Consider the following 14,445-nt stretch of genomic DNA (forward strand, 5'->3'; position numbering starts at 1 on the left):
CATTGAAATATGATGAAGAAAACTGGAAAAGTTTAAATGGTACGGAGAATTTTGAAAGACACAGTAATTGCTGCCTCCTTGCTCTTTCTGGTAGATCACACTGGAAGTGATTCCAAATCACATCTCTCGTTTGTCCTCTTCTTCTGCGGTTTAAAAGCCAACGGGGTACAGCCTTGGACGCAGATGAAAAGCAGGTCTTCATTAGCACTCCAAAATATGCACAACGCAGGTGCGTTGACACTCTGGGAAAACCCGGCCAACTGCCTTGTGACGATGTTATCATGTCCGACAAGGAGAGAGATAACCTTGTTGTTCACCGATTCACGGCAAAAACATTTTTACAGGATGTAACTGGTAGCCAAATTGTTTCATAGGAGGAAATTTTTTAAAAAGTGTACCGTTGCCTGATTACATGCCAGACAGATCACCTTTTAAGTTCAATGTCACCTGCGACGATGCCAGGAGGACAAACGGCGAGATCTCGTCTCTCCAACTTTTGAATGTGACTTGCATTTGTCAGTTTTGAATGTAAAATCTTATCTTTAAAGCTGCACGCACCAGAGGCCATCCCCAACTCCGAATGGGGGACAGCACAAAAGGCCAACGTTTCCTCGGTAACTCCAGCCTCTCATCACCCACCCACTGAGACGATCCAGCCATGCGCTTCTTGTTGCTGTCAAACTATTCCTAAAGTAACCTTTGGCTTTCTCGTTTTTTTCAGGTCCTCAAATTTTCACCGCCTTTTCTTTCTAAATCATTACTCTCCATCCTTGATGCTTTGTTTTCTTCTCTTTTTTTCTTAAAAAAAATGTTGATTAAACTTTTCTATTTCATCCTTATGCTAAATATGGCCCCAATCCTTCAAGTAACTCTCTTCAGTTCTCTTTTCAGTTTTTTTTATTTCTCTTTTCCTTGTCCCTTGTGGACAGTCCGAGGCGCACCCAGGCAGCAGTGTATGCTTTATTATCAGCCTCCAGCTGGTCCATATGGAATCCAAGCTGCGGGCGTCCCATTAGAATACCGGGCAGACAGAACTGAAAGAGAAGAGTCCTATTCTTTTTACTGGCTAACACAATCTGGCCAACCAGCCGGGACCTGAGGAAAAAGTATTAGAAGGGAGCGAAAACCAGAATGAGGCAGGAATAACAATGGCTATTGTTCACGGTGTATTGAATGCAGTCATACTCTGCTCCAGTATCTCTCCACTACCTTTTTTTTTTTTTAATCAAATATATATCCAGTCTGTTGGTGTCTTCCAAAATAAATGTATATCAAAGGGAAAAAAAAAACCCCTTGCCCTCTCTTGTTCGCCCTCTGCCTCGCTTTCTCTTGGTTTGAACAAGAAACTCCTGGGATCTCCCTCAGGTTGTTTCGGAGCGCTTACATCATCATCATCATCGTCTCCATCATCGCCGTGGCGATTATCATCAGCAAACCTCATTAGCGAAAGGAGAGCAGCCGAAGAAGCATGCGCCGCAGCGTAACATCCCCGCTCGCTCCGTCTCGGCTGTGCGAACAATAAAACGCCGAGGGAAGTTAAGTAAACATTATACGTCTCATCACAGATTCCTCACCGTGCAGGTGACATACTAAACAGATCAACTCCACTTCTACTGGCAGATCAAAAGATGATTTTTTTTTTTTTTCCAGCAAGCTCAGAAACTCTGAGGCAGGACAGAAAACCTGAAAAAGAGAGGAAGAAAGAGGGAGCTTCCATCCACACACTTTCCAATGCATTTTCTGTGAGAAATGCATTGGAAAGGTCTGATTTCATTTGCCCTGAGGGGGAAGATATTTAGCGGTAAACCTGCTTTGAAAAAGAGATAATTTCTAAGACAAGTATTAGCATTCCAAGTCACAACCTTCACTCTGAAGTAAAATCTTTAATTCTGATGTTTGGGAAAGATGGAACCGCTTGAGGAATATATATATATTTTTTGTTACTCTTTACATTACAGTTTGAGGATTTAATCAGAACTAAGATTAACCAGTGAATGAGTTATTACCAAGGATGACTAATCGTTTTGTAGCTATGGCAAAAAATATGTATATTTTTTTGAGTGATAGACCAACAAAAAATAATATTAGTGCTTTGAAGGGGAAAAAAAAAATCACATGACTTTCATAAAAAAAAGAAAGAAAATCTGCAAAATGGGGTGTGTTTCTACTCAGGACTTTATAAATGACAATCCAGTGCAGCAAATTGTACTCATAAGTCACTTCTCCCTGTGAGTAATTTAATCACAGTCGGAATCAAGCTGTTTTGTGAAAGCATCAAAGTTTTGGTAGAGGTCATTAGTGAACAAGCAGCATCATGAAAACCAAAGGACAGAGCAGTAAGGAGGTCCAGAGAAGGGCTGGGTTAAAGAGAGAGCATCCAACGCATTAAAAATCACACACAATGCAGCTGAATCCACCAAATGAAAATGGAAAAAGCATGAAAGAACTGACCCAGCACCTAAAACAGCAGTTCATGCCAGGAGAGCTTGTGGACAACAGTAACTATGGAGGAACTCGAGAGATTCAGAGTGGGAGTTTTTAGATCTTAGGTCCTTCTGTGTTTGTAGGAAGATGTCACAAGAAGTCCTGCTAAGAGTTTGGCACAAGCCATGCAGACACTGGATGAATGTGGATGAAGGAGCTCTTGTCAGATGATGAGACCAAAAAATAAAAAAATAAATAAAAAGTGCTTTTTGAAAATATTTTGTAGAGAGGAGAAATCACATCAACTTGAACACACCAGGAGAGGTGGTAAAAGAATCATGCTGTGGGAATACATTTGTTCAGCAGGTCAAACCTGGTCAGAGGTGACGGGAAGATGGATAGAGAAGCAGGATGTTAGAGGCTTCACCTTCAAGAGGAAGATCATCCCTAAACCTGCAGCTTCAAACTATTTTGAAAAGAAGAAATGGGCAAATATTTGTCAACACATATGAAACTCAAAAAAACTTCCCTTATCTCTTCCTTCCACTGCACAAATATGCACCACTCTGTGTTTTGATATCCCCTAAAATTCAAATCAACGTGACAAAATTCCACAAGGTGGGAATATTTTTCGGAAGGCACCACGCATAAAAAAACAAACAAAAAAAAAACCGCTAAGCTATTTCACATCTGAAAGTAATTAACAAAATGTTTCAACTCGGGCAGAAGCACAGCAAAATGAAACCGAGCAGTAATTAAACACAACTCTCAGATGGTATAAAGCCAGTAATAAACAGGCCCTCCGCTCTTAGCACCTCGACACTTGACATATAACAGTTTGCTTTCCCGCAAACTCTCTGGCGCTGTGGGGAAACCACAGGTGCAATTAATCATCCTAACGACGTTGCTCAGCAAGCCGAGCCCGGCTCCAGAACACCTGAATGAATGCATTTGTTGTTAACGTGATCAGCCACACCTGTGTTTAACCAGGTTAAATGAGCACAGCAGAGAGAGAAGAGTCGGTTTCACGTAGCCGGGGGTCAAGAACCGGCGTTAAAGCGAAACCTTTCCGGAGTTTTGAAGTGGGGATCATTTAAAAGTTTACAACCAGGCGATATCTTTTCCGTAGCTGGTGTCTTACTAACTCTTGTCACGAACTCTTTAGCCGAGGTTGGTCAGACTGGGAAGAGTTGAAACCAAGCTGAGCTTCTACCATCTTTAACTAACTGTCATCTCGAAAATATCAAAGCAGTTTATCAAAAAAAGCCATTTCACAATGCTTTAGTAATTATCATTATGCAGTTACTTACGAGGAGGTTGATGATTAGCGACATAAGGAAACGTAAGTGGAAGGCGGTGCGCTAAATGTGATATGTTAAGATTATAACTGCTTGTAATCTTTTTACCAAATTTCACTTTAGCATTTATAAGCTATCCTTTTTAAGTCTTAAGGCATAATAAGACCAAAAAAAAAAGTTTTGGATTTCACTTAAGTCATGATTGTCATTAAAAGTACAGTCAAACAGTTTTTCTTATGGCCTTTCTATGATCGCTAAAAAAAAGATGCGCTCTCGCCTTTACATTGTTCTTGGCAGAAATTCAATATTTAGCATTCAAATTAAGGTCAGTAGTGTCTAAAATGCATCTCTTGGGTTTTATGCGGTTCCTCTGAGTTTTCTGTGGTCTGACCTTGGTGATGAACTTTTCAAAAGAATCGCTCCTGGCAAGATTGGCAACGATCTTGAGTGATTTCCACTTCTAAAACATTCAGAGAAATACAACCAAACAGCTTCCCCTATGAATCTTCAATGTTACACAAGCAACAAAAGTCACTGGAGGTCAACAATACTCTAGACTACTTGTAATGAATATTTTTTTATTTTTTTTTTATCCTTGGAAAAAAATTACATGCGCATTAAAAAAAAAGTGTATTTCCCATGACAGACCAGCAGGTGGTGCTAAAGTCGACTAGGAAATGCTTCAAAATACTATGAATGATTTAATAGGCATCAATGCACTGAAAACACAAGCAATTGCTCCAGCCATCACAAACTTCTATTCTTGTGACAGCCATATTGGATTTAGAAATCAGGATGGATGAAGAATCTTTGACTTTCTTAGATAAAAACTTTATTAATCCTGTGATATTAAATTGTTTCTAATTATTTGGAAACCATATCCGAAAGGAATCCCCATCTGCGCATCGTCTCCACTATGAAACATGACAGAAGCATCACTGTGCTATTGAAATACTCAGCAAGGAAGTTAATCATGTGTGATATGAAGATGCATTGAGCTAATAACTAGATGATTCTGGAAGAAAACATGAAAGGTTTGAAAATACTTTTGCAAGGCCCTGTTAGCATCACACTGAGTTTACTTCCTTCTTTTTTTTTCTGAAATTATTAAATGTTAAATTCCCATCCACAGTTCCAGGACACATAACACTTAGTATTCACACGTGCAAAGCTGCAGCAAGGTTCTTAAAGTGTTGCACATCAGGCCCCAAAAAGCTCTCGAAGGTTTTGTGTCGTTAATGAGAACTATTTTTGGTTTCTAAAAACCTTGCTGTCAGTTGTCAAGCCTGATTATCACCTTTTATGGAGTTTCAACATTCTCGAATGAACGAGTTCACAAAAAAACATCGTTGGAAAGCCATAGCCTCTGCCGAGAGCGCTGCCAGATTTGGTTTTCGTTCAACAAGCTCAAAATAAAAAATAAAAAAAAAAACAAAAACAGACGCAAAAATCTCACACCCCCGAGACCACACAAAAAAAAAATTAAAAAAAAAAAGCAGAACAACTACTCCACTCTTAATGGCCCCCGCATATTAAGAAGACCTCGTCCTGCCAATCAGCGTGTTGAATGTGCTGATGACTAAGATCCGCCAGACTAGAACTCGTTATGTAACCGCGTCTCTCCCTGCTGAGCTCGGAGAAATCATTTGCAAAGGTGGAAGCCTCGATGTTAATTACTCTAAGTATCAGTTTAGCTAGAGCCGAGGGGATATGGATACTGCATTAACTCTTGACATTGGCGTCTTTCAACATAAACCGCAACAGAGCCCTGTCATCTTAAGCAAACACGCGCACGGCCGTACGGATAAAGCCCAATGTGGGTCACGGCTGAAACATGTAACCTGATGTAGCGCTGCTTTGTGTGAGCCCGCCTGAGGCAATGTGGACATTGCAGGGCAATGCGAAGTTAGATGTGAAAGAAAAAAAACCATCCCAATCGTATGAGCGATGGAGGGCCAGGAGGGAGAGGAGTCGTGATCCAAGGCAGTGGGAGATGAGAGAGACCGTAAAGATGAAAGCTGGATAGGCACAGAAATAAAGAGAGGGAGTGGGTAAATAAAAGAAAAATGGAAGTAAAGAAAGGTAGAGTGGGTAGTGGCGATTGAGGCAGCAGAAGATGGATTTAACCCAGGGGAAAGCTTGAGTCTGACAAACTGTCAGTAACTGAGCAGGAGAGAGTACACGTCTAAATGTAAATTGGATGCAAATCCTTGTGGTGTGTTGGTGTCTGGATGTGTGTGTGGGCTGGCTGGTGGTGGAGTAATGACTGACCACACATACAGCGCCACCAGAATGCCTGCCTTAGCCAGTCAGAGCGTCTCTTCAATGGGGAAAAAAAAAATGCACAAAGCGACCTACAGTAAGAGCAGGAAAACGTGTTTTCAGACTTTTTTTAAAAATAAGTTCTAAAAAAAAATAAAAAATCTAAAGATTTAAACAACAGGTGCTATAGTATGATGTTCAAAACTGAGTTCCAGTGAATCTGATTTCCACTCAACGTCCTTGAGATTCTTCAGCAAGAATGCTGTAAATACAGTTTAGCATTTGACAGCAGGAATGCACCATATCATTGGAATGGTATCGGTATCGGACGATATTTGCTGTAAATTTTAATATCGGACATCAGCCATTCTTTCAAAATAACTCACCGATACAAAAGGCGTTGATTTCATTGTCTGCTGTGAAGCAGACAATGATGCCTGCAGTTCAGCAAATCTGCACTGTTTGAGTGTTGTCATTGCCTTAGAGAGAGCAGATGTCATGAATAAATTTGACATTAAACATAATACAAGTTCAAAGTGTTGCATCATTTTCAGCATTTGTATTTGGTAGCAGGCTAAATTCTCAAAGATAATGCAGTATTTTAATTCCACAGCAGAAAAAGAAATATAGTTTCAGTAGCCTGCTACCTGCTACCAAATACATGGTATCGTTATCAACCAAAAATCGTGCATCCCTTTTTGACAGTGCAGACCGGAGCAGAAACCAAGCAATGAACATAAAGGGAAAGTCTCTTCTTGGACAGATTTTGTCAAGATACAAATTTGTGAAAATCAGCTCAAACCGCTTAATACAATTACAAAGGGGCAATTATACAACCTTTAAACATCCTGTATGGGTCCCATTTTTCAGCCAGATTCCTACAGATTTGAATCTTATGTGTGAGTTTCAGCCGAATTTGCCAGAAGTTCAACGATTGCCAACAAACTCCAGTAGTTAAGGCTTTATGGTAAAGTGGCAGTAGAGATGTAGCGACTAAGCTGGAATGATTGGCGAGACAGACTGGCACTGCTGATCGCTTGGCTAACACAAGCCCTACTGTGAGGCATGGTGGTGGCAACATCATGCTGTGAGCATGTTTTGTTTTTTTTTTTTTTGCAGCACGAACTAGACAAATAAGCTAAATATGGAAAGATCCATCTATCTGTAATACTCAAATGTGTTTTTAGAAAAGTCCAACAATTAAAAAACATGGAGAAAAACGCAGAAGTGCAATTATTTTCTGGAAGTACTGCATCCCTGGCTGAAGCAGAAGGACAGGACATGAAGGTGGGAATCAACCAATTCAGACATGTGTGGAAACTTTCTACATGCAGGAAAAAAAAAATAACTTGAATAATATAAAAAAAAGCTGTGCTCGGCACATAAAACACTTCCTCCTCAAAGGCTGCGTGGGCGCAGGTGTTTGGGTGTATGTGTGTGAACATCTCCAAGGAGACGGATTGCGTCCCGTAGAAGGAACGTGTCATCCACCATCAGAGCTTCTCACTGACATGGAGTTCCTCAAAGACGCGGAGAGACGAGGAGAGGAGAAGGAACAAAGGAGAAAAGGAAAAGAAAGTCTTTTGAAGGATAAACCCCGGGATTAGATAAGGTGCTCCTTCTGGACGGTTCGGCCCGTGTGTGCGTGCGTCTGAGAGTGTGTGCGTGTGTGTGTGGATGAGAGCCTATTGCTCTGAGCACATTAGCTGCTCGGGGTGAACAAAGCCCCTCACCTGCAGGCTTTATAATACAAGCCTGGGAGCCAAACAAGGCAGCCTCTATGTTTGTGTGCGCTGGCTAGAAAACCGAAAAGGGACAGCGAGGGCTTTTTTTTTTTTCCCCTGGAAAATGAACAGATATGTATCCATACACAAGCATGCAACAGCACCAAGATAGAAAAATGGAGCCTGCATAACCTTGTATTCAATAGACATTCATAATGGTTGTGACTGACCTAAATCCAACTGCATGTATGTGTGTGTTCCACATTTATTCCCGCCTGCATGTTGGCAGAAAAAAAAAAAAAAGAAAAAAGAAAAAAAAGCTCTTCCATGCGGGTCTGAGAGATTTCCAGATCGTGCTCCAACGTTGCAGCATTGTTGTGATAATGTTATGTTAATAACGTTATGCCACTTTGTTACTGCGCATCACTCCGTATCACACCGCAACAGGAGGATGGACAACACATGGTGTGTGTTGGAGGGTGCTGCCCCCCCTCCCGTCCCCCCTGCCGTGACCAAAAGTGGCCGGAGCTGTTTGAATTGGATTATCTCATGCATTTTCTCTTATCCAGCGAGACCTAGAAAGAGATAGGACCTGCTGAGAGTCAGGGACTGAAAAAAAAAAAGAAAAGAAAGAACAAAGGTTTGGGGCAATTTGTAGTCGAGCAACCCTCATACCCCCTAACACACATACCAACATGCGCGCGCACGCACACACACACATACACACAAGAAAGGACATCAGTTGAAGTTATTTATTTATCCTGACTTATTCAGGTTAATCTTACTGAGATCAATGCACTCCAGAATAAACGTAATTGACATACAATTACCGGTAGCTAAAAGGTTTAAAAAAAAAAAACAAAAAACAATTAACAGATTTTTTTTTTTTTTTTTTTTTTAGAGTTGATGGTTATTAATGCTGCAGACGCACCGAGGAGAAAAGTAGGGCAAGACAGGCTGGAGTAAACAGAGAGGAAGTGGACACGCATTAATTGAAGGGGCTGAGAAAAATCTGCATGGATGGAAAGTAGGAAAACACAAGGGCGCTAATCCTATTGCTTAGAAATGATGGGATTAAACAGAAGATGTGGTCCTCTAAGACTTAAGACAAGCAAAAACTGCACAGGGGAAAAAAAAATATTATAAGTGACTTCTCAAATGCTTGGTTTTACTTTTTAACGAGAGAGAAAGTTGGTCGGTGTCTTCTGTGAGTAAAACAATCTAAATATCTCACTTTGTTGGAACATTAAATCATGGACTGTCAAGAAGTTTAAAGCACCTTTTAACTGAAGCTTAATGTCATGACAGTGTGCAATACAAGAAGCCTTGGTTTGAGAGGAAAGCAGTTCTGAGACTAGAGCTTCTGTGGAAGTATTTATGCTGCCGCCACTGTTTCATCTTAGAAATTGTTTTTCTTCACACCGAGATGCAGATTTTTTATTTTTTTTTCCAAGACCCACAACTTTGTAGGCCACAAACCTCAGTGTTGGTCCCTCCGGACCAGACCACCTCATTCCACATCTTTGTTGTGTCTCCTAAACGGCTTGTGAGAAACCGATTCTCAGGACTTTCTTCCTGCCACTCTTCCATAAATGACAGATTTGTGGAGTTCCCTATAATAGCTGTCCAGTGATTCTTTCACCTGAGCTGTGGGTCTCTGCTGCTCCTCATCATCCTCTTGGCAACTTCACCAATTAACGCTCCCTTTTCCTGCCCTGTCAGTTTTGGTAAAGTTGTCCTTGTTAAAGTCACTCAAATTGATTGAAATGTGACAAAATGTAAAACGGCTTAAGCAAATCCTTAGGAGCTGCTTTTGCGAGACACCTTTTCCGTGTATAAACTTTAGTTTGTATTTGGTGTTACATTGAAATGTTCTTGAAAATAAAATCAGTTGGGGCGTTACGCATTTAAGAAGGAAGTGCCTGCTATTTTTCCCCTTGCCCAACTATGGATGCAGCATCCTGGACCTTAGATGAAAAATGTTCAACTTTTCTCCTAGTGTGACACATCTATGACCTATTCAGTAGAGACTTTGTTTGCAAAGTGTGTGGATGGTGGGACAGTGAACCTTTAATTTATTTACGATGTATTTAATCAGGGACAAGACATAATGTAATATTCCATTAAGGACAAAAGCAATCGTTCCATAAAAATAAAAAATAAAGTTCAAGACCTTATCCCTGTTAGGGCTTCTAAAATATTAACCTTTCGAACTACAGGTGCAAAGAAAGCCAATTAAAACTAGAAGCACCATGAGCTTTCGGGGACACACGAATAAAAACGGAAAGCTGCAGGACGCTGAATCCTAACTGGACTACAAGCTCCAAGTCTGTGCTTGTGGTCTTCTAGGAAAGGAGCTCTTGAGCTGCTTTTGAGTCAGAAAGGACATTTTGGACACGCAAAGAAAAAGACAATGCACAATTTCTGATCAATTAATTCACACAACTATTCATTTTTCTACACTTTGAGTCTCTTTACTCTCTCTGGCAAGTGCTTCTGTTGGTGTGCTTCTCGGTAGGTTTCAGCAAACATGTGGAAGAAGAAGAAGAAGGTGAACTGGCCAGATGAGACGACGATGTACGTGACTCTTAATACACCGTCCTCACCTTGAAACATGGTAGTGGCAGCATCATGCTGTTTGGATGCTTATTTATTTATTTCTTCTAAAAAGGACAGGGAAGCCGGTTCCTCCTTCATCAAGACGGCTGATATTAATGCATGTTCATCTCATAATGACCCAGTTAAAGTCCATCAAGGGAAAAAGTTTTATTTCCTTTGAATAAAAATGATTCGTTATTGTAGCTGTAGAAATTACTGCACATCTTACAGAGTCTAATATGAGTAATTTACCTTTTAGTACAGTTATAATGATATATATATAAAAAAACCTATCAAGTGACTTTAATTCAAAGGAATCTGGAATACATGGAAGTGGATGATCATCACAGGAGCAGCACTGTGGGGATCTGTGTGTGTGTGTGTGTGTGTGTGTGTGTGTGTGTGTGTGTGTGTGTGTGTGTGTGTGTGTGTGCGTGTGTAAATGCAGAGAAAGGCAAAGCATGAGCAGTGACAGTGCCAAGGCCTAGCGGAGGGGGGGGAGGATGAACCTCTCCGCTGCTACAAAGCCCAGGCTCACTGCTTTAGCACCAATGCATTTTTGATGTACCCCCGTTTTCTTGCTTCTGCTTCTCCGTAGTCCCTGATGGAATAACAGCGCCCCCAGCAACCTCCTATATAGCTTAAATGTAGCCTGTGACGCTCGAGGTGCGTAGGTGTTTCGGTGTGTGTGTGTGTGTGTGTTTCGGTGTGTGCGCGAGCGTGTGTATGGCAGGAGAGTGGGAGCGCAGACAGACAAATAGAAAGACAGAAAGAGACTCTGGGAAAAGGAGAAAATGTTCTCCCTTGCCTATTAAATATTTGAGGAGCCTTCTGTGGAACCGCGATGCATTCGGAGACGGTGCCTCTGTTGGCACGGGGTGTGTTTGGGTGATGCAGGGAGAGCCAGGGCCGTTTAGGTTTAGACCAGCTCAGCCATGAGCGAGAGAGAGGAAGAGAGAGGAAGGGAACGCTTTCACTGTTTATGAAGCATCGGCGGGTGTGAGATTCTCACGGCATGATGACCTTGAGTAAAAATACCACCTAGAGTTACACAATAAAGATCCATTCCAACTGCTTTTACTTTTACAACCATATTTTATGTGGCTGCTATAATATGCAATAACATGTTCATTATTACGGCTATAATAACGCCATTACATTTGCTTACTGTCATTTTGAGTTTGATGCAAAAGTTTTGGCAGGATTAAAACTTAACAGGTAAAAATGGTAACATTACAGGTTGGGTTTTTTTGTACCATATTTGATACATTGAGTTTTTTAATTACTATAGTGTTAATTATTGCACTTTTCCAAAATCATAAGGCATATTTTGCATGCCTTAAAATTTACACCACAATAATCACGTGTTGGTTCCCATCTTGAGATGCACTTTGTTTTTCTTGTAAGCAATGTAAAACTGGTGGCTGGTGTTGCTGTTGCCTTCTTTCAGCCAGCTGACTGGCAGTGCACAGAAACAGGCGGGAGTAGGGGAAGTGCTTTAAGCTGGAGGAGCAGGTTGCTAGCTTTTTGTAAAAAACAAAAAACAACAACAAAAAAAAACAGAAATAACATTCATTAGATTTTAAGTTTTTGAAAAAGAAGGAAAGAAAAAATATATTCTCATCCAATCGTCCAAAATTTCCTTTTGTGTCATATTTGATACGTCAGGCAAATATTGCCATGAATCTGCAAAAGATTTCACTAAGCTAAACTTTTTTGGGGGGGGGGGTCAGTGGAGGGAGACAATTTTTTCTTCTCACGCATAATTTGTCAAATATATTTAGCAGTTAGCTTACTTTACACGTTTGCTCGACATGTGAGGGCAGCTGGGAAAAACTCTGACCATGACATAACTTTGCTTTCATGGACAGTGATCCATGACGGGAAATTTTCACATCAGAACTTTCTAAGGAATAAAAAAAACAAAACAAAAACAACCTTCGACATACCTTGATACCGATAACTGGCACGTGCCTACTGTTTATTTACCTGACTGGGAGAGGGAGGAAGGTACAAAACAAGTACAGAAAGAAGACAGGGTGATAGAAAAGGAGAAAAAGAGGCTGTCACAAAGCATTAGTCAGACAGACTGAGTGTGCTCCTGCGCCATGTCAATGAGAAACAGAGAGAGAGAGAGAGAGAGAGAGAGCGAAATGTGAGCGTTTGCATGGTTTGTGTGTGTAATGCAAGAGCGTTCAGACCCTGAAACCAGTTGAGAAGAGGTAAAAGCTTTCTGCATGTGTGTGTGTGTGTGTGTGTGAGAGAGAGAGTAAATCTCCAGACAGTGATGAGAAGAGGAGGCAGCATGCCCTCATTGTTTAAAACAAAAGATGCCCCTTGTGCTACATAAAACATCCAGTGTCTGTGTGCAAAAAAACATCAATATTGCATTTTCAGCCAAAACACAACGGAGACTAGTAAAAAAAAAAAGCATTAAAGGTAAACAGAAGAGGTCAGACAGAATATGTCAAGCAGTGGGAAACTGTGCAGTTCCTTCCATATTTCAAGGCACTGTTGCCCACTGGTAAGGTTTTATTTTGAGAGGCGTGCTTGGCAGACAGGCAGTCCTTAAAACACAAACACACACTCTCTCTCTCTCTCACACACACACACACACACCCACACACACGCACACAAACACACACCTCAAGGCCAAACTTTAAGGAAAACTCACTTGGGATTGGAGCTGTTCCAGTACACAGCGTGTCTGTCAAATATGATCTTCTCCTCCGCCCACACGGAGACCCAGGACAGGACGGTCAGCAGCACCAGCTCCATCACACACCTCTGGCCAAGCTGGTACAGCATCACAGCCATCCGAACGGAACCTCTCTCTCTCTCTCTCTCTCTGACAAAAGCGGATCGGGCTTGTTTCACTGCGTTGCTGCCGCTGCTGCAGAAATCCTCTCTTGTGTCTAGATCATGAACGTCCCGTCTGCGCGTCTTTGGCGGTGCGGGGATCGCTAACTGGTTCGATTGGAGTCCCGATCACCCCGAGGGTGTTTCAAGTCATAATGGACTGGTTTGAAAATCACTCGGAAACTTCGTCGGCTGCGTTCAGAAGAAGAAGAAGCGGGATTCACATGTTATTTACGAGCGGCGGGATGCTGCGAGCGCGTCCGAAAAAACTTTTCTCCCCATTACGCGCAGTCAGGAGCGGTGGATGCGCCACATTGGATCAGATCCCCCTCCGCCAATCCCCTCCTCCCCCTTCCAGGTCCTTCTCCAAAATTCATCCAAGGATCTGGGATTCTATCGGTGATCTCCTCGCTGCTCGGCGCGAACAAGACAAAATCCGCCGCACATATTTCTAGAGATGTCTAAGGCTGACGCACGCCAGACAAAATCTGACCCTTTCGCATCCCACGCGGGCGACCTTATTTTCCGTCCAAATTTAAAGCGCAATCAGAACTGCGAGCAGGCGCGAGCATCCTCTCTCACTGCATCCCAAACTTGGTCGATCCCTCCGCCGCCGCCGCCGCCGGCTCCGCTCCAACGTGACTCCGGTAACCTGTGCGTCACGGTGAGGACCAGGTGCGAGCGGGGAGCCCGTCGGGTTCAGTCACAGCTTTAATCCCAACATGCTTCTCTGCAACCTCCACCTATGGCGGCAGTGTTACTCACTGAAACCCTGATTTGGTGTAAAGTAACCCGCTCCATCTCTATCCTCTCACCTCCCCTCCCCTTCCTCTCTTTCTCTCTCCATCCAGCGCTCGCTCCTCTTTCAGAGCGGGCGGGGCTTGTGGCCCGCGCTCCCTCTGGGGACCAGGGGCCGGCTGACTCACTGCGCCCTGGCGATACACAACGGAGAGCGCGTAGAAGTCATTAAACACTCATTAAAAGTTAATTAACGTAAAATGCGCCATAATTACGTGTTTTTTTTTGTTCTTCAAATGAGTCGCATTAGCGCTCAAATGGAAATTCATGCTGAATCTCACTATATAAGATACCAAATCTTATCCAGAACCGGCCTGAGGCACAAACGAACAATGCAGCTACATGGAGCGTCCAATCAAAGAGCTCTATTATCATTAATTGCTAAAATATAATTAAAAGCTAAAAACAAACAGAAAATTTTTGTCATAAACCATTATTTTATTGTTGTGTATAAGTAATGTTTGGACATTAAATTATATATA

General features: G+C 42.0%; 1 protein-coding gene across 3 annotated transcripts in view; it reads right to left on the bottom strand.

Moving 5' to 3' along the window:
- efna2a (ephrin-A2a) overlaps nt 1–13,987 on the bottom strand; it is a 117,197-nt gene extending 103,210 nt beyond the window's left edge. The window contains exon 1 of one of the 3 annotated variants that reach the window (XM_016677687.1): nt 12,981–13,987. In XM_016677687.1, the coding sequence (XP_016533173.1) occupies nt 12,981–13,123 (143 nt within the window). In that variant the 5' untranslated portion in view covers nt 13,124–13,987. The remainder of the gene's footprint in view (nt 1–12,980) is intronic. The other 2 variants (XM_016677688.1, XM_007564490.2) reach the window with 2 other exon arrangements.
- Between the last annotated feature and the right edge of the window lie 458 nt (nt 13,988–14,445).

Source organism: Poecilia formosa, unplaced genomic scaffold (genome assembly GCF_000485575.1).
Source record: "Poecilia formosa unplaced genomic scaffold, Poecilia_formosa-5.1.2 Scaffold160, whole genome shotgun sequence".
Classification (NCBI taxonomy): domain Eukaryota; kingdom Metazoa; phylum Chordata; class Actinopteri; order Cyprinodontiformes; family Poeciliidae; genus Poecilia; species Poecilia formosa.